The 24,761-nt window shown below is 41.1% G+C and overlaps 1 protein-coding gene across 1 annotated transcript in view; it reads right to left on the reverse strand.

The window, feature by feature from the left end:
• The window catches only part of TRAF3IP1 (TRAF3 interacting protein 1), an 80,958-nt gene that overhangs the window by 21,344 nt on the left and 34,853 nt on the right, over window positions 1–24,761 (reverse strand). The window contains 1 exon segment of the mRNA XM_033229673.1: window positions 23,237–23,313. Coding sequence (XP_033085564.1) covers window positions 23,237–23,313 — 77 coding nt within the window.

The following is a 24,761-nucleotide window of genomic DNA, read 5'->3' on the forward strand; positions in this document are numbered from 1 at the left end:
CTGCTGAAGCTGGCACTCCTCACTCTTCCCTCCACCAGCATCCTGACAGCCAGTCGCACAGTCTCAGTCAGTCGCACGGTCTCAGTCAGTGACCAATGCCCTGAGGATAGCAGAGCAGGGGTCAGAGATGGTGAGGGTGCAGCTGAGGCCCCACGCAGCTGGGTGGACAGGAAAGGCCTCTCTGAAGAGGAGACTCACAGGCAGGGACTTGAATGTGGTGGGGGCTGCTGGGCCCGAGAGACCGGCAACCTCCAGGTAACTCTGGACTGCGAGAAAACAGGCCCCCAGTGATGCACGGACGACCAAAGAGTAAGTGGACAGGAAACAAGGAGAACAAGCCTGGGGTTCTGCTGAGCACCTGCCACAGGGCAGCTGCATCAGCATCGATGCCAGGCTGCCTGAGGTGGGGACCGAAGGCTGAGTCACACGGACAGCACCAAAGAAGGACCAGACCCTCCAGGGCCTTTCTCCTCCTGACCTACCTCCCCCGAAGGCAAGAGCAGAAGCAATCTGGTACTAGTCAGCGATGACCAACTACAAAATTGCTTGAGTGCCTCACGGTACTGGGTTTGCAAGTGTCTGGTGAGTAAGGAGCTTCCGACCCAGCAGCCTGGGGTCTGTGGGGGTCCCAGCTTCAGACCAGACTGGGGAGAAAGTGCCCATCCTCAAGGTTTCCCTGACCCAGATCACCCATCAGACCTAAACCGTTCTAGGGTCCAGGAAAAAACACAGGGTCCCTAATTAATTTTATAAAATGGACATAACCTTGATTCTAAAACCTAAACACACACACACACACACACGCTCGCTCTCTCTCTCTCTCTCTCTCTCTAACTCCAGGCCAATTCCACTTTAATATACAGATGAAGTTCTATTTTTTAATGTCAGCAAATTAGATATAGTTTTATATTGGGTAAATAATAGATGATGGCCAGGCAAAGGTTACTTGAGGAGTGTAAGAACTGTTCAACATTAGGAATTCTATTAATATAGGAACATCTCAACAGCTGCCAAAAAGACAGTGGTCAACCTTGTCACTCGTTTCTGACTGAATGCCGAGAACAGTGCTAGTGCCAGATGGCTGCTGGATGAACGAATGCTAACTTCTAAAACACGGTAATTTATAGTCATAAAACAAGTTTCTATTAGATTCTTAAAAGGCTAAATAAAAACTAGCAACTTAGGTGTCCAACTTAATAAATTTAAAAAGAAAAATAGTAGAGAAGGAAGAAAATTAAATAAAACTGGAGATATCAATGAAAAGAAAAAGATTAAAAAAAGAACAACAAAGCCAAAAGCCAGTGGTTTAGACAAACAGACAAACTTCTGGAAAAAAAAAATTTTTTTTTAAATGCGTAAGTAATATTGGTTAAAAAAAAAAACACTAAACTATATCCAGAGCAAATATTAATGAGTTCTAGCAAGAGCTTTTTTCCAATAAGCTTGAAAATTTGCAAAAAACTGATAGTCAAAATGGACTCAAAAACACATTTTTAAAATCCTGAATACTCCCATAATTAATACAAAAATGAAAACAATGGTTTATGTATTTCCCACAAAGAAACACCAAGCTCAGGTGGTTTTACATGTGAAACTGTCAAACTGTCAAGAAATATATTCCAATCACATACAATCTCTTCCAGAACAGATAAAAGCAAAAAACATTCTCAATTCATTCTTGACCTTGGTACTAAAAAAAATAAGGCTCATACAAGAAAAACAAAATTATGGGTCCATTTCATTCATGAATATAAATGGAAAAATACTAGTTAGCAACAGTGGATTAAAAATAATAATCATATGCCATAACAATGCTGAATTTATCCCAGGAATGGAAGGACTGCTTCATATTAGAAAAGCTACAAATGTTGTACAGTGAATTAAGGAATATGATAGAATCATCTCAATCGACCCAGAAAAAGCATTTAGTAAAATTTAACACTCATTAATAACCAAGCCCCACAGTGGAGGGAAAATCCACAAAAACTTAGCCAGGCACAGTGGTACTCGCCTGCAGTCCCAGCTACTTGGGAGGTAGAAGGATCACCTGAGCCTAGGAAGGCAAGGCAGCAGTGAGCCGTGATTGCACCACTGTACTCTAGCCTGGGTGACAGGGAGACCCTGTCTCAAAAAAAAAAATCAGGAAGGAAGGAAACAAGGTTACCCACAATGACCATTACTATTCCTATTCTAGCAGAGAGACTAGCCACAGAAATGCAACAGTAAGAGGGAATAAATGCCTAAGACTGGAAAGAAGGAAATGAAGCCATCAGGACTTTCAGATGACACAGACAATGGTGTGGAGCTCGGGCTAAAGGCATGGACTCTGGGTGCAACTGCCTGGGCTAGAATCCCGCCTCTGCCACTCACCACTCATATGGCCCGACACGTTCCTTAACCTCCGGATGTTCGTTTCAAAACGGGTAACAACAGTGCCCTAATCTCACTATGACCTATCTTATTAGCTACCTTAGAACACAGCCCGCACACCAGGCGCTATTAGGTGTCTGCTGCTATTACAGCAAAGAAAACACAAAAGACCCAACAGACATATGGTTAAAGCAAACAGTTTTAAATGAAGCTGGTTATAAGTCAACAGCACTACTATCTACCAGCAACCAACAACTAGAAAACAATTTTAAATAAATATTCAGTACTTATAACAGCAGATAAACTATAAATACCCACATATAAATCTAACAAAAGATATGAAAAACCTTAACAAATAAAATTATAAACATTCACTAAAAGACTTTAAAGCAAGTCTAACTAAATGGAGAGAGAGTTTTGTTCATAAATACTCCAAATGAAATCCCAGGAGGGTTTTTCACGGCACTCAATAAGCAGGTTACAATACGTAGATGGAAGTGGACAGGATCAATAATTGCCAAAACATAGCTGAAGAGGAATAAGAAGGCAGGGGCTTTGTTACCAGACACGAGGCCTTGTTACGGAGCTACAGTCGTTACAGCAGGGTGGTATCAGCGCAGGCCAGCGGAACAGTATAAACTAGAGCCTGTGGGCCGGCCCACCACCTGGATTTCTGTACAGCCCATGAGCTAAGAATGATTTTTATATTTGTAAATAGTGGAAAAACCCTGTTAAAGGATAATATTTTGTGGCACATGAAAGTTAAACAAAACTCACGTTTCAGTGTCCATAAACAAATAAAGCCCTACTGGAAACCAGCCACATTCATTCATTTAGATATTGTCTGTGGTTGCTTTTACACTACAATAACAAAGTTGAGTAGTGGCAACAGAGATTACATGGTTCTCACGGCTGAAAATATTTACTGCCTGACCTTTTACAGAAAAAGTTTGCTAACCTCTGAGGCAGAGAACACAGACAGAATCCCACGCATATGGAACTTCCATATTCAGTAGAGAGAGCATTGCAGATCAGTGTGGAAAGGAGGAAAAAATGGTTATTCATATGAGGAAAGAAAAAAGAAACTACATTTCTGTCCCACAGAATACAGGAAAATCAGCTCCAGGTGGATTAAGCATGTACATGTCAAAAGAAAGCTTTACTTTTTCAAAAAGAATAAATATCTTTCTGACCTTGGAATAGAGAAGGATTTCTTAATCGACTCGTAAAAAGCATTAACCATAAGAGAAAAGATTGAGAAATTTGATTAAAATTAAAAATGCCTTTAAAATGTCATTGAAAGACACCATAAAGAAAGTGAAGATGAACTCAGCTCTGAACCAAGCGGACCTAACAGACATCTACAGAATTCTACACCCCAAATCAACAGAATATACATTCTTCTCAGTACCACATCCTATTTATTCTAAAATTGACCACATAATTGGTAGTAAAACACTCCTCAGCAAATGTAAAAGAACAGAAATCACAACAAGCTGTCTCTCAAACCACAGTGCAATCAAATTAGAACTCAGGATTAAGAAACTCCCTAAAAACCGCACAACTACATGGAAACCGAACAACCTGCTCCTGAATGACTGGTGGGTAAATAACGAAATGAAAGCAGAAATAAAGATGTTCTTTGAAACCAACGAGAACAAAGACACAACGTACCAGAATCTCTGGGACACATTTAAAGCAGTGTGTAGAGCGAAATTTATGGCACTAAGTGCCCACAAAAGAAAGCAGGAAAGATCTAAAATCAACACCCTAACATCACAATTAAAAGAACGAGAGAAGCAAGAGCAAACAAATTCAAAAGCTAGAAGAAGGCAAGAAATAATCAAGACCAGAGCAGAACTGAAGGAGATAGAGACACAAAAAAACTTTCAAAAAAATCAACGAATCCAGGAGCTGGTTTTTTGAAAAGATCAACAAAATTGATAGATGGCTAGCAAGACTAATAAAGAAAAAAAGAGAGAAGAATCAAATAGACGCAATAAAAAATGATAAAGGAGGTATCACCACCAATCCCACAGAAATACAAACTACCATCAGAGAATACTATAAACACCTCTGTGCAAATAAACTAGAAAATCTAGAAGAAATAGATAAATTCCTGGACACATACACCCTCCCAAGACTAAACCAGGAAGAAGTTGAATCCCTGAATAGACCAATAACAGGCTCTGAAATTGAGGCAATAATTAATAGCCTACCAATCAAAAGAAGTCCAGGACCAGACAGATTCACAGCCAAATTCTACCAGAGGTACAAAGAGGAGCTGGTACCATTCCTTCTGAAACTATTCCAATCAGCAGAAAAAGGCAGAATCCTCCCTAACTCATTTTATGAGGCCAACATCATCCTGATACCAAAGCCTGGTAGAGATACAACAAAAAAAGAGACCTTTAGACCAATATCACTGATGAACATCGATGCAAAAATCCTCAATAAAATACTGGCAAACCGAATCCAGCAGCACATCAAAAAGCTTATCCACCACGATCAAGTGGGCTTCATCCCTGGGATGCAAGGCTGCTTCAACATATGCAAATCAATAAACGTAATCCAGCAGATAAACAGAGCCAAAGACAAAAACCACATGATTATCTCAATAGATGCAGAAAAGACCTTCGACAAAATTCAACAGCCCTTCATGCTAAAAACTCTCAGTAAACTAGGTATTGATGGAACGTATTTCAAAATAATAAGAGCTATTTATGACAAACCCACAGCCAATATCTGAATGGGCAAAAACTGGAAGCATTCCCTTTGAAAACCAGCACAAGACAAGGATGCCTTCTCTCACCATTCCTATTCAACATAGTGTTGGAAGTTCTGGCTAGGGCAATCAGGCAAGAGAAAGAAATAAAGGGTATTCAATTAGGAAATGAGGAAGTCAAATTGTCCCTGTTTGCAGATGACATGATGGTATATTTAGAAAACCCCATCGTCTCAGCCCAAAATCTCCTTAAGCTGATAAGCAAGTTCAGCAAAGTGTCAGGATACAAAATCAATGTGAAAAAATCAGAAGAATTCCTATACACCATTAACAGACAAACAGCCAAATCATGAGTGAATTTCCACTCACAATTGCTACAAAGAGAATAAAATACCTAGGAATCCAACTTACAAGGGATGTGAAGGACCTCTTCAAGGAGAACTACAAACCACTGCTCAACTAAATAAAAGAAGACACAAACAAATGGAAGAATATTCCACGCTCATGGGTAGGAATAATCAACTTCATGAAAATGGCCATACTGCCAAAAGTAATTTATAGATTCAATGCCATCCCCATCAAGCTACCAATGAGTTTCTTCACAGAATTGGAAAAACTAAAGTTCATATGGAACCAAAAAAGAGCCTACACTGCCAAGACAATCCTAAGCAAGAAGAACAAAGCTGGAGGCATCACGCTACCTGACTTCAAACTATACTACAAGGCTACAGTAACCAAAACAGCATGGTACTCGTACCAAAACAGACATGTAGACCAATGGAACAGAACAGAGACCTCAGAAATAACACCACACATCTACAACCATCTGATCTTTGACAAACTTGACAAAGACAAGAAATGGGGAAAGGATTCCCTATTTAGTAAATGGTGCTGGGAAAACTGGCTAGCCATATGTAGAAAGCTGAAACTGGATCCCTTCCTTATACCATATACAAAAATTAATTCAAGATGGATTAAAGACTTAAATGTTAGACCTAAAACCCTAAAACCCTAGAAGAAAACCTAGGCAATACCATTCAGGACATAGGCATGGGCAAAGACTTCATGACTAAAACACCAAAAGCAATGGCAACAAAAGCCAAAATAGACAAATGGGATCTAATTAAACTAACGAGCTTCTGCACAGCAAAAGAAACTACCATCAGAGTGAACAGGCAACCTACAGAATGGGAGAAAATTTTTGCAATCTACATATCAGACAAAGGGCTAATACTCAGAATCTACAAAGAACTCAAACAAATTCACAAGAAAAAAACAAACAACCCCATCAAAAGTGGGCAAAGGATATGAACAGACACTTCTCAAAAGAAGACATCAATGCAGCCAACAGACACGTGAAAAAATGCTCATCATCACTGGTCATCAGAGAAATGCAAACCAAAACCACAATGAGATACCATCTCATGTCAGTTAGAATGGCAATCATTAAAAAGTCAGGAAACAACAGATGCTGGAGAGGATGTGGAGAAATAGTAACGCTTTTACACTGTTGGTGGGAATGTAAATTAGTTCAACCATTGTGGAAGACAGTGTGGCAATTCCTCAAGGATCTAGAACTAGAATTACCATTTGACCCAGCAATCTCATTACTGGGTATATACCCAAAGGATTGTAAATCATTCTACGGTAAAGACACATGCACACGTATGTTTACTGTGGCACTATTCACAATAGCAAAGGCTTGGAACCAACCCAAATATCCATCAATGATAGACTGGATTAAGAAAATGTGGAATATATACACCATGGAATACTATGCAGCCATAAAAAAGGATGAGTTTGTGTCCTTTGTAGGGACATAGACGAAGCTGGAAACCATCATTCTAAGCAAACTATCACAAGGACACAAAACCAAACACCACACGTTCTCACTTATAAGTGGGAGTTGAACAATGGGAACACATGGACACAGGATGGGGAACATCACACACCAGGGCCTGTCAGGGGGTAGGAGGGAGGGGGAGGGATGGCATTAGGAGAAATACCTAATGTAAATGACGAGTTGATGGGTGCAGCAAACCAATATGGCACATGTATACATATGTAACAAACCTGCATGTTGTGCACATGTACCCTAGAACTTAAAATATAATAAAAAAGAAAAATGGAGAAAAAAACTTTTAAATGAATGTGATTTTAATGTGATTTTACTTCCCTTGACTCCCTCAACCCTACCATCTATTATTATTATATTATTCTTCCACAAAACTATTTTTTCAAGAACTAGTTTAGGGATTTTGCATTCAATTCTGTAGTTATACTCAATTCTATATGCTTAATCAGTTTCAATAATCAATTTTAATTCATTTCACCTATACCAATGCTGCCCAATAGAAATATACAAGTCATATATGTAATTTAACATTTTCTACTAGTTTTACTTTAAAAGTAAAAAGAAACAGGTGAAATTAGTTTCAATAAATTTTATTTAATGTGATATATACAAAATCGTTTCAACATGCAATCAATATAAAAATTTCTAAAGCGATAGTTTGTATTCTTCTTTTCCAACATCATATTTGAAATCTGGTGTGTGTGTGTGTGGTTTTTTTTTTTTTTTTTTTTTTTTTTTGAGACAGAGTCTCCCTGTGTCGCCCAGGCTGGAGTGCAGTGGCGCAATCTCGGCTCACTGCAAGCTCCGCCTCCCGGGTTCATGCCATTCTCCCGCCTCAGCCTCCGAGTGGCTGGGACTACAGGCGCCCGCCACCTCGCCCGGCTAGTTTTTTGTATTTTTAGTAGAGACGGGGTTTCACCATGTTAGCCAGGATGGTCTCGATCTCCTGACCTCGTGACCCACCCGCCTCGGCCTCCCAAAGTGCTAGGATTACAGGCTTGAGCCACCGCACCCAGCCAGTGTGTGTTTTATACTTGGAATACATTTCAGTTGGGATTTATCAGTTTTCCAGTACCCCCACCACATGGGCGAGTGGTCACTGTGCTGGTCACCCCAGACCCACACTCGGCCTTTCCTTAGGCTTGGGTTTGGGGCTTCATTTTGATGTTTGCTTGTCGATTTCTTAGTTATCTAGATATCTCTATTTTCTAAGCAATTTTTCCCCAAGAAGAATACAAGAACAATCTTTTTTTGAGCTCTTGCATTATCTGGATGTGTCTTCCACTGTTTTTCCGTATGAAATGACAGTCTAGCTAAATAGTAAGAATCTTGGGTCAGTTTCTTTCTCTCCAAATGTTGAAGTAACTGTTCCTTTTTCTTCTGGCATTTAGGGCCACAGAGAAGTCTACAGCAAATCTGACTATGGTTCTTTTCAAAAGAACCTATTTTTTCTTGATGTACAACATACTTGTAGGATTGTTTTTGGTTGTTGCCAAAGGAAAAAAAAAAACCACCTGATCTCAAGCATACTGCTAATATTGTGAGTTCCCTTTTTATTTGGCACATGAAAGCCCTTTTCCAGTGCAGACTTATAGAAGGTCAAGCTTCATGCTCCTTACGAAAAGTACCAAAGCACCTCTAAAAAACATACTTTCAAAGTTGCATTAACTGAGATCAGAAAGCTAGTTAACTTCATTCTTATCACACTTTACTTAGAAATCTATATTACTGTCCAAATGACAAATGTCCCAATTGTGGCAGAAAACCACATGACAAGGGAACCATGCCCGCTCCCTAGCTCGAGCCTCATGACGGGCTTAAAGCACCCCCTGGTGTTAGCATGGGGCTTACCGGAGGTTACAGCAGGAAAAATGTCCATAATTCCCCTAAATGCAAATAGCTTCGTTTTTCACCTCTGGCAAGTGCTTCCCCACATTTTATCATTCATTCCCTTCCACTTCCTCCTTTCTCTTCTAACTTCTGTTCAACAGGCAATGAAACTCATCTCTTCAACAGCTGATGACATGCACTTACGTCCACTGCTTTGCTAGCCACGAGAGGGAGGTGACAGGCACTGATCTTCACCTTATGAGATGCCCATTCCAGGGGGAAGTCAGTAACTGATCTTCCCTCCTGAGCCATTTGGTCCTGAAGCCACGAAATGGGCAATGCCAGGGAAGCATGTACACTAGGCTGGGGGTGGGAGGGCCCGGGGTAGGGAGAATGGAGGCAGCAGCCCAGCGCAGGAGGAAGAGGGCACCCACAGGGCCAAGGAGGCCAGGTCGGGAGGCACAGACATGTGCACATACACATGTGTACACACATACATAGACATGCACAGACACATATATCACAGACACAGGCATGCACATACGCACATGCACACATGCATGCACACATATACATGTATACACTCAGACACGCACACATACGCATACACACAGACATGCACAATACAGACATATACATACATGCACACACACACATAGACATTCACATACATAGACACATGCACACATACACATGTATACACATGCACACTTACACACATACACATTCACGTATATACACACAGACAGACACGCACACACGCATATATACACAAAGATAGACATGTACATTCTTCCCCTCTAGCTCTGCTGAGACAACCTGAGAGCTGAACCTCCAAAAGCGCAAACACTCCATTCTCCTGGGGAAATGACTGATTCTGGGGCTGGAGCAGGGAAAGAACAGGATGAGCCCTAAAGCAAGGAACAGCTCAAAGAATGCTGGGCACAGGCTGAAAGGACACAAAGCCAGCTTGAAGGAGCTCTCCAGAGCCAAATCTGAGGCCACCTGCACACGAAAATCATGACAGTAAGAGATTACCGCCCACAGAGTCCAAATGGAAGGCACGAGCCCATAATGATACAAACGAATGATTAAATTTAGTGAAGCACAGGGTACTTAGATTGTACAAAGTACTTCCTCCAAGATGCTAGTAATTACAAAGAGATAAGGAGCAGCTTGACAGCAGAGAAGCTGGCAGACCGCATCCTCATTGAGAAGCCACAGAGAGTGTCTGCAGTCAGGAACAATCTGAAACCCCGAACCACTCAGCAGAACAGAGGAAGGGCAGCTCAGCCTCGTTTCTGGAAGGTTTCGGCCCAGAATGCAAAGTCTGACTCTGATCACAAGGAAACATCACACAAATCCAAACAGAGGGCCAGTCGGGAAAATAGCTGTATGTTCAAAACTATCAAGGCCAAACCAAGGGAAGAGCACAGACTGTTTGAGACTGAAAGAAACTTACAAAACACCTAACTCATTCTGGACTGGATGCTTCTGCAACAAAAAGAAGCAAAGCCAAAAAGCTCCCGCATGGAAGACAGTGGAACACACTCCACTTGTAATATCACTATAATTAATCTCTGAAGGATCTGAAGTTCCCAAAAGTGTCTTTCACAACTGAATGTTTTGCCTGCTTCTAAACCCGGTTTTCTTAGAAAGCTGATTTTAAAATTGTTACAAAATATATTTAATTGCTTGGTTTGGTTATTACTATTAAAATAACACCATTATTTTCTATCATTTTTTACTGTAAATGAACTTTACTTGTAGTACAATAAAAGCTTTGTTAAGCTACCTAGAAACCTAGTCAGAACCAAAATTACTAATAAACAGAAATTACTCCCAAGTTTTAAAAACTAACATGGTGTGTCATATAAGAGTATAGATACAGTGTATTTTATTTACAAAGTATTTATTAATGGCCAGGCACAGTGGCTCACACTTATAATTCCAGCACTCTGAGAGGCCGAGGCAGGTGGATCACCTGAGGTCAGGAGCTTGAGACCAGCCTGGCCAACATGGTGAAACTCTGTCTCTACTAAAAATACAAAAAAAAAAAAAAATTAGCTGGACATGGTGGCAGGCGCCTGTAATCTCAGCTACTGGGGAGGTTGAGGCAGGAGAATCACTTGAACCTGGGAGGCAGAGGTTGCAGTGAGCCGAGATCACACCATTGCACTCCAGCCTGGGTAACAAGAGTGAAACTCTGTCTCAAAAAAAAAAAAAAAAAATATATATATATATATATATATATATATGTCTAAAACACATGTATTTCTACTTTATTTTCATTTTTTTCTTTGAGGATTTAAGAATATTCCTGAAAATATAAAACTTAACATAGAGCAAAGCCTGATATAACACAAGTCCTTCACTAAGTGAGTGCCAGTCCTGCTCTGTGACAAGTATTATAAGTATTATCAAGAGGCTTTATTAGTCTAAAAGGGGTCACATCTGGGGATGGAGGAAGTCTACTGGCCAGAAGAAACCGTATGGAGATTTCAATCAGAAAAACCTGAATAATACTCCAATATGAAAAATTATATATGCATCACTGCTATAAATAGGAAATCGAAGCATTTTAATGCCAAGAATTTTAGTTTTTCTTTATTCTAAAATATCCCCTATAATCCATGCCCTGGAGAAAAGTAATAAAGTTGTGCCATTGTTTCGTCCATTTCAACCCTCCTGAGCCTGCTTTACCCATATTAAATTAAAAACTCAATAAAACCTAATTCATTCAGCCAAGTCCTGTTCCTCTAGTGATAGCTCTTCACTAGAAGCTGCTTTTCAGGTCAGAAACAGACAGCAAGGAATAATAGATGGGAACTAGAAAAATACACGTGTTTCTCACAACAGTTAGCACAAGTGAATATGTTTTGGAAAAGACAAAAATAGTAACTAAGACTTTTTAAAAACATAAATTTCTTTTTTTTTCCAAAGGGAAGCTGAAGAAATATGGAATTTAAGGATTAAAATAATCCTAGAAATAAGTCGCTCCAAATAAAGCCAAAAGAAGCTCAACCCACCCACCCCGCACTCAGACAGAGAGGCACACACTCCAGGCCTGGGGCGTGCTGGAGCCACGCGTGCTGCTCCCTCCTGTGGTCAGAACTTGTGCTTTGGGGCTGGATAAGAGTTGGATCCAGGCTCTGGAGTGCAAGGCCTTGGGCAAGGGACTCAGACTCTCCTAAGCCTCAATTTCCTCAGCAGTGAGTTGTGGTGCGGGTGCAGGAGGCCATGCGTGGGAAGCCCTGCACAGAGAGGGCTCGGTAGTGCAGGCTGTCGGTCCCACTGCGGTCTCTCCCGTGTCCCACGGTCTGAGAAAGCTCAGTCCCACGAGAAGCAAGAGCTGTCACAGCCACCGCCACATGCTAAGGGGACCCCAGCCCATGCCAACGCACACCAAAGGCCCAGGCCCACTCGCTCAGCTAGGTCGTTTCTAAACCATTTCTTTCAAGGCCTAATGGCTAACAGATTTTAATAATTTCATGATGTCTCACTGGGCACCTTCTAAAGTCTTCACACCTCTTCAAACTAGTAAGATCCGCATCCTCAGTCTTCTGTTGCAGGGCGCTGAGGCTTCCCGAACTTGTGCCGCAGCCCCTTTGATTTCTCTACTTACTGCTCTCCAGATACCTCCTACACTTCTCTCTGCTGAGCTGGGGCATTGTTTAGTATTTAATTCTAATCCTTACCCACTAATTTTCTTTTTTCTTTTTTCTTTTTTTTTTTTTTTTTGAGACAGAGTCTTGCTTTGTCGCCCAGGCTGGAGTGCAGTGGTGACATCTTGGCTCACTGCAACCTCTGCCTCCCAGGTTCAAGAGATTCTCCTGCCTCAGCCTCCTGAGTAGCTGGGACTACAGACACGTGCCACCACGCCCGGCTAATTTTTTTGTATATTTAGTAGAGACGGGGTTTCACCTTGTTAGCCAGGATGATGGTCTCGATCTCCTAACCTCGTCATCTGCCCACCTCGGCCTCCCAAAGCGCTGGGATTACAGGCGTGAGCCACCGCGCCCGGTCTCCACTAATTTTCATCCTGGGGCTAACATAACATCATTCCCTTATATATCCATCAACGTGTCACAGTGAATGTATTTAAACACCAGGGTCTATACTCCTTAGAAACTGAATTGACATCCAAAGCAGGCTGTCAAAACCAATCAAACTAAAGATTTTTTTAATGCAAAGCACAGAAAAGGGTACTGGTGAAATTAAGACCAGAAATAACCTATCGAGCCACAACTGACGAAAATCTAAAAAACCGAGGACATAATATGAATTTCAGTGACATTTTGAGTAAAAATAAAATCTTTATTGATTATATTATTCGCTGAATAATCATGAACCAGAAGATAATGGGCATATCAATTTGGAAATGTTTGTGACAATACAGCTAAACACATTTTTATAATATAATTTTCTTAGGTCATTTATATGTGTATCTGTTTTTTTTTTTTTTTTCAGGAAAAGAACTCATATTGTATTCTTCTCATGAACTTTGTCTATAAAGGCCTATCTCCTCCTAATCATCTTTATAAAGTTCATATACATATAATATTTTAATGGCTCCCAAACCATTTTTGTGGTCTATAATACATCCATGGCATATGTTTATAAATATTTTAAGTGAGATAGTTGGTGTCTATGATTTTTTTTTTTTTTTTTGAGACGGAGTCTTGCTCTGTTGCCCAGGCTGGAGTGCAGTGGCACGATCTCTGCTCACTGCAAGTTTCACCTCCCAGCTTCACGCCATTCTCCTGCCTCAGCCTCCCGAGTAGCTGGGACTACAGGCGCCCGCCACCACTTTGTATTTTCAGTAGAGACGGGATTTCACCATATTAGCCAGGATGGTCTCGATCTCCTGACCTCGTGATCCACCCACCTCGGCCTCCCAAAGTACTAGGATTACAGGTGTGAGCCACCGCGCCCAGCCAATGCCTGATTTTTTATAAGATAATGGGGTGGTAACAAATTTTATATCCAAAACTTTAAATCCCCAGCCTGCATATTGGAAGATACTGCATTCAGAGATTTCATTTGGGATCATAAAACTATCACCTTATTTCTTTAAAAACAAAAACAAAACCCCTAAGACACGAACAAAAAAACCCACCATAACCCTTCATGATTAGAATCAATTTCAGTAGTTCCCAATTTAACTATTAAAGTCTTACCAACAGAGTATGTCCCTTTTTATTTTTATTTATTTATTTATTTTTCTTTTATTTTTTTGAGACAGGTCTCACACTATCACCCAGGCGGGAGGGCTGTGGCGTGAGCTTGGCTCACTGTAGCCTCAAACTTGTGGGCTCAAGCCATCCTTCTGCCTCAGCCTCCCAAGAGGCTGGAAACACAGGTATGCGCCACCATGTCTGATTGTTTTTAATTTTTGTAGAGATGGTGTCTCACTATGTTGCCCAGGCTGGTCTCTAACTCCTAAACTCAAGTGATCTGCTTGACTTGGCCTCCCAAGTGCTAAGATTACAGACGTGAGCCACTGCGCCTGGCCCATTTTTATTTCTTTAACAACAATTTCAATGGAAACAATATTCCTAGCAAAGGAAAAATCCAATAATACTAGGACCACAGATATCCAAACTAAAAATACTGTTGTCGGGTGTAGAATTTCAGGTAAGAAGAGATTCTGAATAGCATTTTTCTGAAAGAGTTATAGTACTTGTGATGAAATTGCACCATCTACCTACCAAAAAAAGAAATATGAAGATCTATTCCCATCACGAGAGTAAAATAATTTAAGACTTAAATCCCTGACTTTCATCAACAATTTTGCTAAATACGATTTGTTATATGCTACTGATTTTAATTAAAACATAACTTATTCCTGATAAGGTCACTGTAAGTATCAAGAGGCATTTCAAGATACAAGAAGTTCTTATATGCCCAAATAAATGCCTCTTTAAGACACTCATCCATAATTTCCAGCAATACTTGCTTGCTTATTACAACTTTCTTTCAGAATGGCAACAAAAAACATATATGCGGGTCAATTCAATGCATGCCCACATGCTCACCAGGACAAGATGATGGGCGTGACCTCTAGCAGTCCCAGAACAAGACACAGTTTACACGATCAAGAAAGTAGAGGAGACAGCAGTCACAAAACCTTAAAATGAAGAGAGAAGGAAATCTACAAAAAGAAGTACTCCAATAGCTATTTCAAAATAAAAAATTTAAATGAAAAGAAAAAGCATCTAAAAATCATATTTATTAATAATTAGATATAAAATGAAAAAGAGAAACAAAGGGAAGATCATGTAAAAGGATACTGAAAAATTAGGAGTGAGAAATATTTAAATACTTTAAAGTGAGTGAACAGTCTTTGAAACTGTTGGCCATTAGCCTAAAGCATCTTCATATATAAACCTTTAGAAAGCGTAAGAAACACTGTAATAAAATGGTTCTTTTGATGCTTTTTCAAAAACTTCTTCATAAACCTGAAGAAAGAAAAAAAATGCTGGCAGGAGCTAATATCTTACTATTAACAAAGTTTATATTTCCTCTTGAAAAGACAGCAAAAAAGTCAGGATAATAAAGAAAACGCTTAAAGCAATCTGATTCACATATTTATTCTATAATGTATTATTCAAGTCCATTAGTACAATAAGAAATGGCTTTTCTTCCAACGCAACTTCAAAGACAGGCTGGAGAGAGGCCCAGATTACAAATATGCATTTCTTTACTATTGAAAAAATCCTCCAAAAAAATAAAAAATATCAAAACTAAGGAAGGGCACACCACAACTTATGTGAAAAGCAGAGAAAACACCTGCTTTGTATGTTTTAATGAGACAGAGAGAAAATAAGCATTACTATGATAATATGTATAAATCAATGAAGATAGATTCAGCATACATGCTTTGAGGATTTTTTTTTTTTTTTTTTTTTTTTTTTGAGACACAGTCTTGCTCTGTTGCCCAGATTGGAATGCAGTGGTGTGGTCTCGGCTGACTGCAACTTCCACCTCCTGGGTTCAAGCAACTCTCTTGCCTTAGCCTCCTGAGTAGCTGAAACTACAGGCACATGCCACCAAGTCCAGCTACTTTCTGTATTTTTAGTAGAGACGGGGTTTTACTATGCTGGCCAGGCTGGTCTTGAACTCCTGACCTCATGATCTGCCCACCTCGGCCTCCCAAAGTGCTGGGATTACAGGTGTGAGCCACTACACCTGGCCTGAGGATATATGCTTACATTTGCCTCTCTGTGAAATCAACGAGGGTATGCGGAAGCCTGGACCTGAAGTATATCTAGAAGTAAGCAGCTTTGCAAGCACTTTGAAACACTTACAAAACTGACCACCAAATAGGCCACAATAAAAGTCTCATCAATTCCAAATAATCAATTTCATTACATTACATATTATCATTGAAAAGACTTTTAAAAATCTTTATGTGTAAAAAACTAAAAAAAGAACCCCAACTGCCCATGTTAAAATCATAACAAAGTACTTCACATTAAAATTCAAGGAATTTTTAAGATTCAATATCAAATTTAATATTCAAGGAATTTAGAAGTCAAGGATAAACCATGCTTAAAAGGAGATGTACAATCTTAAATACATGTAGGTTTAAAATGACAAAGATAAAGGATAAAGCAGCTATGTGTTTTATTCAAGAGACTAGGAAAAGCCAATGTCCAAAGAAATTAAAAGGAAAAACAAAGAGTAGAAATTAATCAAATAAAACAAAAGTGAATATCTATAAAACTGAAAGTTGATTCCTTGCTAGAGAGTGTCTATTTTAATAGTTTTTTCAAAGTCTTACCAAGAAGTAAAAAGACACAAAATTTTGGGAACAAAAGAAAAACTAAGTATAGATAAGATATTTTAAAATCATAAAGGCTACTTCAAACACCTTTATGCCATGACTGTAAGACATGAATGAAATACACAATTTCCTAGAGAAACATTGTGGAAGAGACAGCTGGTCGACCCTGTTTCTGATCTCCGCTTTGGCCAAGCTTCCCGCCACTGTGTGCGGCCCACATGTGAAACGTGTGCTGGGTCCAGGAACCCTCGGCCTCTAGCCAGGGAGGCAGCCTCTTCCACTTACCCATGTGCCTTGCAAGCGTTACCATTTTCTGAGCATGGCAGGCACTGGGAAAATCTGACACGTTCTAGTTTGTGATAATGGAATTTCTGATTTCTGGCTATGCAAATGGATGCCTAAAATATAGATTTCACTTCATGGTCTCCTTTGTGACTAAGTTCCAGCCAACATAATCTAAGTGGAAGTGGTGCATAGCTTTCAGTAAATATCCTGGAGGAGGAGGGCAGGCCTTCTCCTTCCTCCCTCTTCTCCCTCCTGCTGGCTGGAAGCTGAAGCTATGCTGGCCCATGAGGCACCCTGAGGAAGGAAGGTCACATCATGCTGTGGAGGAATGAAGGCGTTGGGGTCACTGCCACCTGGACGGCCACCTCCAGACGGACCCATGAGCTAAAACACTTTATACCTCATTTAAGCCACTAATGTTTTAGCTTTCTTTTGCTTGCAGGTAAATCTAAACCTAACAGATTCAAACATTAGTTACCAAAATAAGCAAGAAAAAGCAGAAAAGTGGAATACAACCACTAAGGAAGCTTAGTTAAAAAAAAAAAAAAAACATAGTTTCAAAGGACAGCTAATAATATTAAGATGGTGATACTAAGAAAAGAGTGAAAAGAGGAGGAACTAGTGAAGGACAGAGAGAAGGGGGACTGGCCTGGCAGGAGGGGTGCCAGAGGAGAGTGCTGTCCTGGAGGCCACGCCAAGGGGGCAGGGAGTGGCCAACAGCATCAAATGCTGTCACAGGACACAGACATAACCAGCAGCTATAACAACTGAGAGGTCAGGTGACCCTGCCGTGGGCAACTTGGACAACTCAGACGAAGGTGTAGAGCCAGCGGCCTCCCTGGAATGGGGTTAGGAGAGAGTGGGAAGAGGTAGATTGTAGACAGCAAAAGATAAGCGATTATTTTAAGGCGTTTTGCTACAAAGACAGTCAAGGCAATGGAGTGGAAGTTACTGGTAAAAGTCAAGTCAAGAGAAGATCAATACAATTCCAGTCAAAATCACAACAGGGTTTTTCATGGAACCACACAAACTGATCCCACAATTACATAAAGCCGTAAAGACTCACAATCAAGACAACCTGGAGAGTGGGGGAGGAGTGGAGGAACATTTTGAAAGGCTTTCCCAGAGATAAAACCATAGTGCTGAAACAAGGAGAGCCCAGAAACACGGGACACCCGGGCTCCCTAGAGAGGCGGGGGCACAAAGGCAGGGGTGAGGAAGCCTAGGCTGGCAACCACACAGCAGAAAATCACACTTCCAGACCACGCAGAGATCTAGACATGAAAAAGAAAACTAAACTAAAGACTACCTTTACAACCAGGATAGGACAGCTTTTTCAGACAAAATCAAAAATAAAGTATAACTTCACCTTAAACTCTTGGCCAAAACAAAAAGAAAAAATAAATAAATAATGTATAAAGAAAAAGGCTGTTTAAATTTTACATCAAAATAGAAACGTTTGGCCAGGTGCAGTGGCTCACTTTGGGAGGCCAAGGCAGAAGGATCGCTTGAGCCTGGGAGAACAAGACCAGCCTGGGTAACATGGAAAAACCCCCCTACAAAAAATACAAAAATTAGCCAGGTGTGGTAGCGTATGCCTGTAGTCCCAGCTACTTGGGAGACTGAGGTGGGAGGATCACTTAAGTCTGGGAGGCAAAGGTTGCAGTGAGCTGAGATTCAGACCACTGCACTCCAGCCTGGGCAACAGAGCCAGACTCTGTCTCAAAAAAAAAAAAAACAAACAATTTTTTAAATGAAAAGGCAAAGTCAGACAAGTGATAGACTGGAAAAATATTTACAACATATGAGACACAAGGGCTTATATATTATATACATACAACCATAGGATAGATATTCAACATCATTAGCCATTAAGGAAATGCAAATTACAACTATGAAAAAAAAATTTTGCTTGAGACAGTATCTCACTCTGTCACACAGGCTGGAGTGCAGTGATGCGATCTCAGCTCACTGTAACCTCTGCTTCCCAGGTTCAAGCGATTCTCCTGCCTCAGCCTCCTGAGTAGCTGGGACTACAGCCGTGTGCCACCATGCCCAGCTAATTTTTTGTATTTTTAGTAGAGACAAAGTTTCACCATGCTAGCCAGAATGGGGTCAATCTCCTGACCTCGTGATCTGCCCAACTCAGCCTCCCAAAGTGCTGGGATTACAGGTGTGAGCCACCATGCCCAGCTGAAAAATTTTACAGTTTGACCATACCTAGTGCTGACGAGGATGTGAAGGAACTGAAACTCTTACACACTGCGGGTAGGAATGCGAAATGATACAACCACTTTGCAACACAGTTGGGCAATCTTTGTTTTTGTTTTTTTGTAGAGATAGGGTCTCCCTGTGTTGCACAAGCTGGTCTTAAAATCCTGGCTTCAAGTGATCCTCACACTCCGGCCTCCCAGGGGGCTGGGATTACAGGTGTGAGCCATAGCACCCAGCCCTATAGTCTGGCAGTTTCTTAAAAAGTTAAGCACACATTTACCATATGCCTCAGCAGTACCACTCCTAGGTAGAACAGTCCTATCCCCATCCATAGTTTCACTTTCTGCAGTTTCAGTTACCTGCAGTCTGAAAATATTAAATGGAAAATTCCAGAAATAAACAATTCATTCATAAGTTTTCAATTTCATGCCATTCTGAGTAGTGTGATCAAATCTTGCACAGTTCCGCCAAGGACATAAGTCATCCCTCTGTCCAATATATATACATACTGTATACACCATCCACCTGTTAGTCACTTAGTAGCCCTCTCAGCTATCAGACAGTCTAGACGGTGGCAGTATCCTAGTGCTTGTGTTAAAGTAACCCTTATCTTATTTAACAATGGCCCCAAAGTACAATGGAGTGATGCTGACACACTGTTAAAATTGTTCTGTTTAATATCAGTTATTGTCCATCTCTTACTGAACCTAATTCATAAAGTAAACTTTATCATCAGAACGTATCATGAAAAAACATGGTATATACAGGGTTCGGTACTATCCACAGTCTCAGGCATCTGCTAGGGGTCATGGAACATATACCCTGCAAATAAGAGGGGTTCTACTGTATTGACACAGCATAATGAAAGCATCTGTCAACACAAAGACGTGAACATGAATGTTCACAGCAGCTTTATTTATAATAGTCCCAACTAGAAGCAACTCAACTGTTCATCAACTGATACATGGATGAGCACACTGTGGTATATTCATACAATGGAATACTACTCAGCAATTAAAACAAATAAATTATGGATACATGCTGCAACAACATGGATAAATCTCAGATTATGCTGAGTAAAAATGGCCAGACCGAAAAAAAACCTCAAAAGAGTGCACATCACATGATTCCATTTAAACACAATTCTAGGAAATGCAAACTAAAGCACAGTGAACCAGAGCAGAGTGGCTGCTGGGGGTAGGGTGTGGGGAAAGGTGAACACAGAGATGGGCTGGAGCATGGGCTCACCAAGGGCACATGACACTGTGGAGGGTGATGAGTGTGTTCACTATCTTGACTGTCGTTGGCACGGATGTTTGGAAACAGATGTTCATTCTACTGGGAGGATAAATTGGTACAGCCACTTTGAGGAGGAAAGTGGCCTATCTGGTGAAACTAAAGATCTGTGTACTTCCTGGCACAGCACTTCTAAGCCTGGGCATAGCCCCCAAAGCTGAAATCAGTAAACTATAGCCCACAGCCTGGACCTTGTTTTTGTAAAGTACGTTTTATTGAATACAGCCACACATGTTCATTTACATGGTCTAATGCTGTGGCTGCATTCCTGTGACACTGGCAGAATTCAATAGTTGCAAGAGACCATCTGGCTCAAAAAGCCTGAAGTATTTTTATCCAGCCCTTTACAGAAAGTGGCCTGCTTCTTGCTGGAAGAGACACTGGCTCTTGAAAGCTAGGAGGCATGGAAAGGAGCCATGGAAGCATTGTTTATGAAAGGAAATGGCTGAAAAACCTAAATGTCCATCAACAGAGTAATTAATAAGCAAATAATGGACTATAAGGCTTCAATTAAAATGAATAAACTACATCTACAAGTATCAAAACATGAGAAAGAGAAACATGCTGCATGAAGAAAGCGACCTGCATAATGGATCAACACTAAGGTGACATTAGAAACTAACTAAACAACACGAGGCACATGCAAAATATAGATACACACCAAGTTCATCCTGGGGACTGCCCTCAGGGAAGGGACTGGGGCAGGGGGAAAAAGGACTTTGGCTCTTCCTACATGTTTTTTTTTGAGACAGTCTTGCTGTGTTATCCAGGCTGGAGTGCAACAGTGCAATCACAGCTCACTGCAACCTCTGCTTCCTGGGCTCAAGTGATTCTCGTGCTTCAGCCTCCTGAGTAGCTGGGACTACAAGTGTGCACCACCACGCCCAGCTAATTTTTGTATTCTTAGTAGAAAGGGGATTGGCCATGTTGGCCAGGCTGATCTCAAACCCATGGCCTCAAGCAATCCACCCACCTTGGCTTCCTAAAGTGATGGGATTACAGGTGTAAGCCACCGTGCCTGGCTGCATTTTATTTATTTAAAAAAAAAAAAAAATGTAGCAGAAGAATGGTGTGAACCCAGGAGGCAGAGTTTGCAGTGAGCCGAGATTGAGCTACTGCACTCTAGCCTGGGCGACACAGTGAAATTCCGTCTCAAAAAAAAAGTAACAAAAATGTTTTAAGAAGACCAACAAGTTAAATTTAAGTCTGATGTTTATCAATATCCTAAAGAAAATCATACAGACACTTGCTGATTTTCCCCTCACTGTAACATACACCACCCCTGACTTTGAAGTTCTCACTACCTACTCTTTTTCAAAACAGTAGATGTTCACCAAAAAAGGACACTTTTCCTTTTATCTTCTGAATCCAAAAGATTTACCAATCTGAAATAATTTACTCTCCCGGGGATACTTTGAAACACAATCCTAATACACTTTGCGTAAAAATCATAGCTACAAAATTTAAACCAATGGATGCTTCAAAGGTGACCTCCACTAGAAGCATGGAGGGACACATTCAGGGTTTTCGACTGGGTCTCAGAAATACCACCAGTGACACCAGGCCAACCCCTCATGCATACAGAAAGAACTATAATGTATTAACATTCCATCAATGAGAAAACAAACTGCAGAAGGCATTTCTCCTTTTAGCAAGGCAAATAGTGGTGCTGTCAGCAAAGCCTCTGCCAACATTCTTGTTATTATTGTTAAAAGGGCTCCCTCTACTGTTAGTCTCAATTGTACAGTTCTCATTGGCTATTTCAGGCCCTAGCTTCATGACAAACTAGGACATGTTAAGCAGAATTATCTAAAACAACCATTAATTCAGCTGGGGAAAAATACGTATATGTGTGCATGTGTGTGTACATGTGTGTGCACACACACCTATATATAAAACTTTTTTAAATTGTTGAGTTATTAGGCTAACTATCCAAGAAACTTGTTTAAAAGAAAAAAAAATTCTCCTTCCTCTTTAAAGTGACTATAAGAGAAACCTGGCTGTGGCATTTGAGACACACCTTGTTGGCCCACAGGTGCCCGCCCCAGTGGTCATGTGCCCAAGGAAAGGGTAGTGGCTGGCAACAAGTCATAGGTCCCAACAAAAGCACATCACACATGTGTGAGGGGGACTGCAGGGAGCCAGGTACAATAGAACGCATATTTCAAAAAAAGACTTAAAAACATTCCCAATCTCTTTGTAATCAGCCAGGGCCAGGCAGCCAGGCTCCCAGTCTGCAAACAGGACCTGGGAGAAGGGATGGGCAAGGCCAGAAGGGGAGGGTCAGGGAGTTAGAGCCCAAAAGGCCTTTGGTCTTGGCTCCTGAGCTCCCTGAGCAAGCCGCTGCCCCCTCCCAAGACGGGGCTGGATACCAGGCCAGGGAAGCAGCCCCACACAGAGAGTCCCACACTTTATATCCTCCCAACTGGGAGGAGGGAGGAATGGCATTTTTTTTTTCTTTCTGAGGCAGGGTCTCACTCTGTCACCCAGGTTGGAGTGCCATGGCACAATCGATCCACTACAACCTCCACCTCCTGGGTTCAAGCGATTCTCCTGCCTCAGCCCCCCAAGTAGCTGGGACTACAAACATGTGCCATTACACCTGGCTAATTTTTGTATTTTTTGTAAAGACAGGGTTTCGCCATGTTGCCCAGGCTGGTCTCGAACTCCTGGGCTCAGGTAATCTGTCTGCGCTGGACTCCCAAAGTGCTGGGATTGCAGGTGTCACTATGCCTGGCCAGGAATGACATTTAAATATGCAAACAGACATCACTGATAATGGTAATATTTGAAAGATGTTCTAATTTGTAAGTCTGTAAATGTATGAAACAGACTGCTAAAATGCCAGTGTTTACGGAAATCATTCCATTACCTTCTCCCCAGGTTTGGGTGACTGCTGCAATTTCTCATAATGTTTCTTCGTCTCCAAAATTTTTTTCACAAGTCCACCTGTTGAAAAATCAGTGATTTTATGTTAAAAGTTTATTCTCTACCCCAAAAACCTATTCTAAATGGGTGGGATGGTGGGGAAAACACTAAGTTTTTATACTATCTCTTTTTATGCTGAAACAGTTTCAAATAATCTTTATTTGGCCGGGCGCGGTGGCTCACGCCTGTAATCCCAGCACTTTGGGAGGCCGAGACGGGCGGATCACGAGGTCAGGAGATCGAGACCATCCTGGCTAACACGGTGAAATCCCGTCTCTACTAAAAAATACAAAAAAGGCCCGGCGCGGTGGCTCAAGCCTGTAATCCCAGCACTTTGGGAGGCCGAGACGGGCGGATCACGAGGTCAGGAGATCGAGACCATCCTGGCTAATACGGTGAAACCCCGTCTCTACTAAAAATACAAAAACTAGCCGGGCGAGGTGGCGGGCGCCTGTAGTCCCAGCTACTCGGAGGCTGAGACAGGAGAATGGCGTAAACCCGGGAGGCGGAGCTTGCAGTGAGCTGAGATCCGGCCACTGCACTCCAGTCCGGGCGACAGAGCGAGACTCCGCCTCAAAAAAAAAAAAAAAAAAAAAAAAAATACAAAAAACTAGCTGGGCGAGGTGACGGGCGCCTGTAGTCCCAGCTACTCGGGAGGCTGAGGCAGGAGAATGGCGGAAACCCGGGAGGCGGAGCTTGCAGTGAGCTGAGATCTGGCCACTGCACTCCAGTCCGGGCGACAGAGCGAGACTCCGCCTCAAAAAAAAAAAAAAAAAAAAAAATATTCTTTGTTAAGAGTGACACGACAGCTGGTAGTGGAAATTATCAAATTTCAAAGTGTTTCAGGGAAATCAGCTCCTTGAAAAGTAAAAAGCTTTAGAAATAAAACAGATTTTCTATTTTCAAAGATTAAGAAGGAATGTAGCTGACATCCAAAAATATAGCCATCTATTACAAACAGAAATAACAATTAATAAATGCTTCTAAGTACTGATACTTCTTTTACATTGGGGCAAGAATTTTCCATTTCTTTCAGAATTTACTCATGGGATAAATATCATATGAAGTTTTTTGGAATAGTGTTTTACCCAAGCATGCATCAGCCCGAGGCTGACTGAATCAATGAGGGTGTGTCCACACGGTGGAGGCTGTGAAGAGAAATGAGGATGGTTTCTCTGCATTGCTGCAGAATGAATGCCTGCATCTACTGTCAAATTAAAAAGAAGAGCAAGATGGAAATAAGTGTAGACATCAGTAAATACACATGCACATGCATATGTATTTATTTATTTTTTTCAACTGTAAGTATAAACCCTATTTTTTACTGTTACCTACAGGGAGAGGGAGAGTAGAAGGTAGAGGAGACAGGGAGAGTAGAGGGTAGAGGAGACAGGGGTCAAAGCCCCACATTTCTGATTATACCTGGTTTTGCACATCTGACCTTAAAATCATGTGAATTATATTACATT

The sequence above is a fragment of the Trachypithecus francoisi genome, unplaced genomic scaffold (genome assembly GCF_009764315.1).
Source record: "Trachypithecus francoisi isolate TF-2019V2 unplaced genomic scaffold, Tfra_2.0 Lachesis_group13, whole genome shotgun sequence".
Taxonomy (NCBI): Eukaryota; Metazoa; Chordata; class Mammalia; order Primates; family Cercopithecidae; genus Trachypithecus; species Trachypithecus francoisi.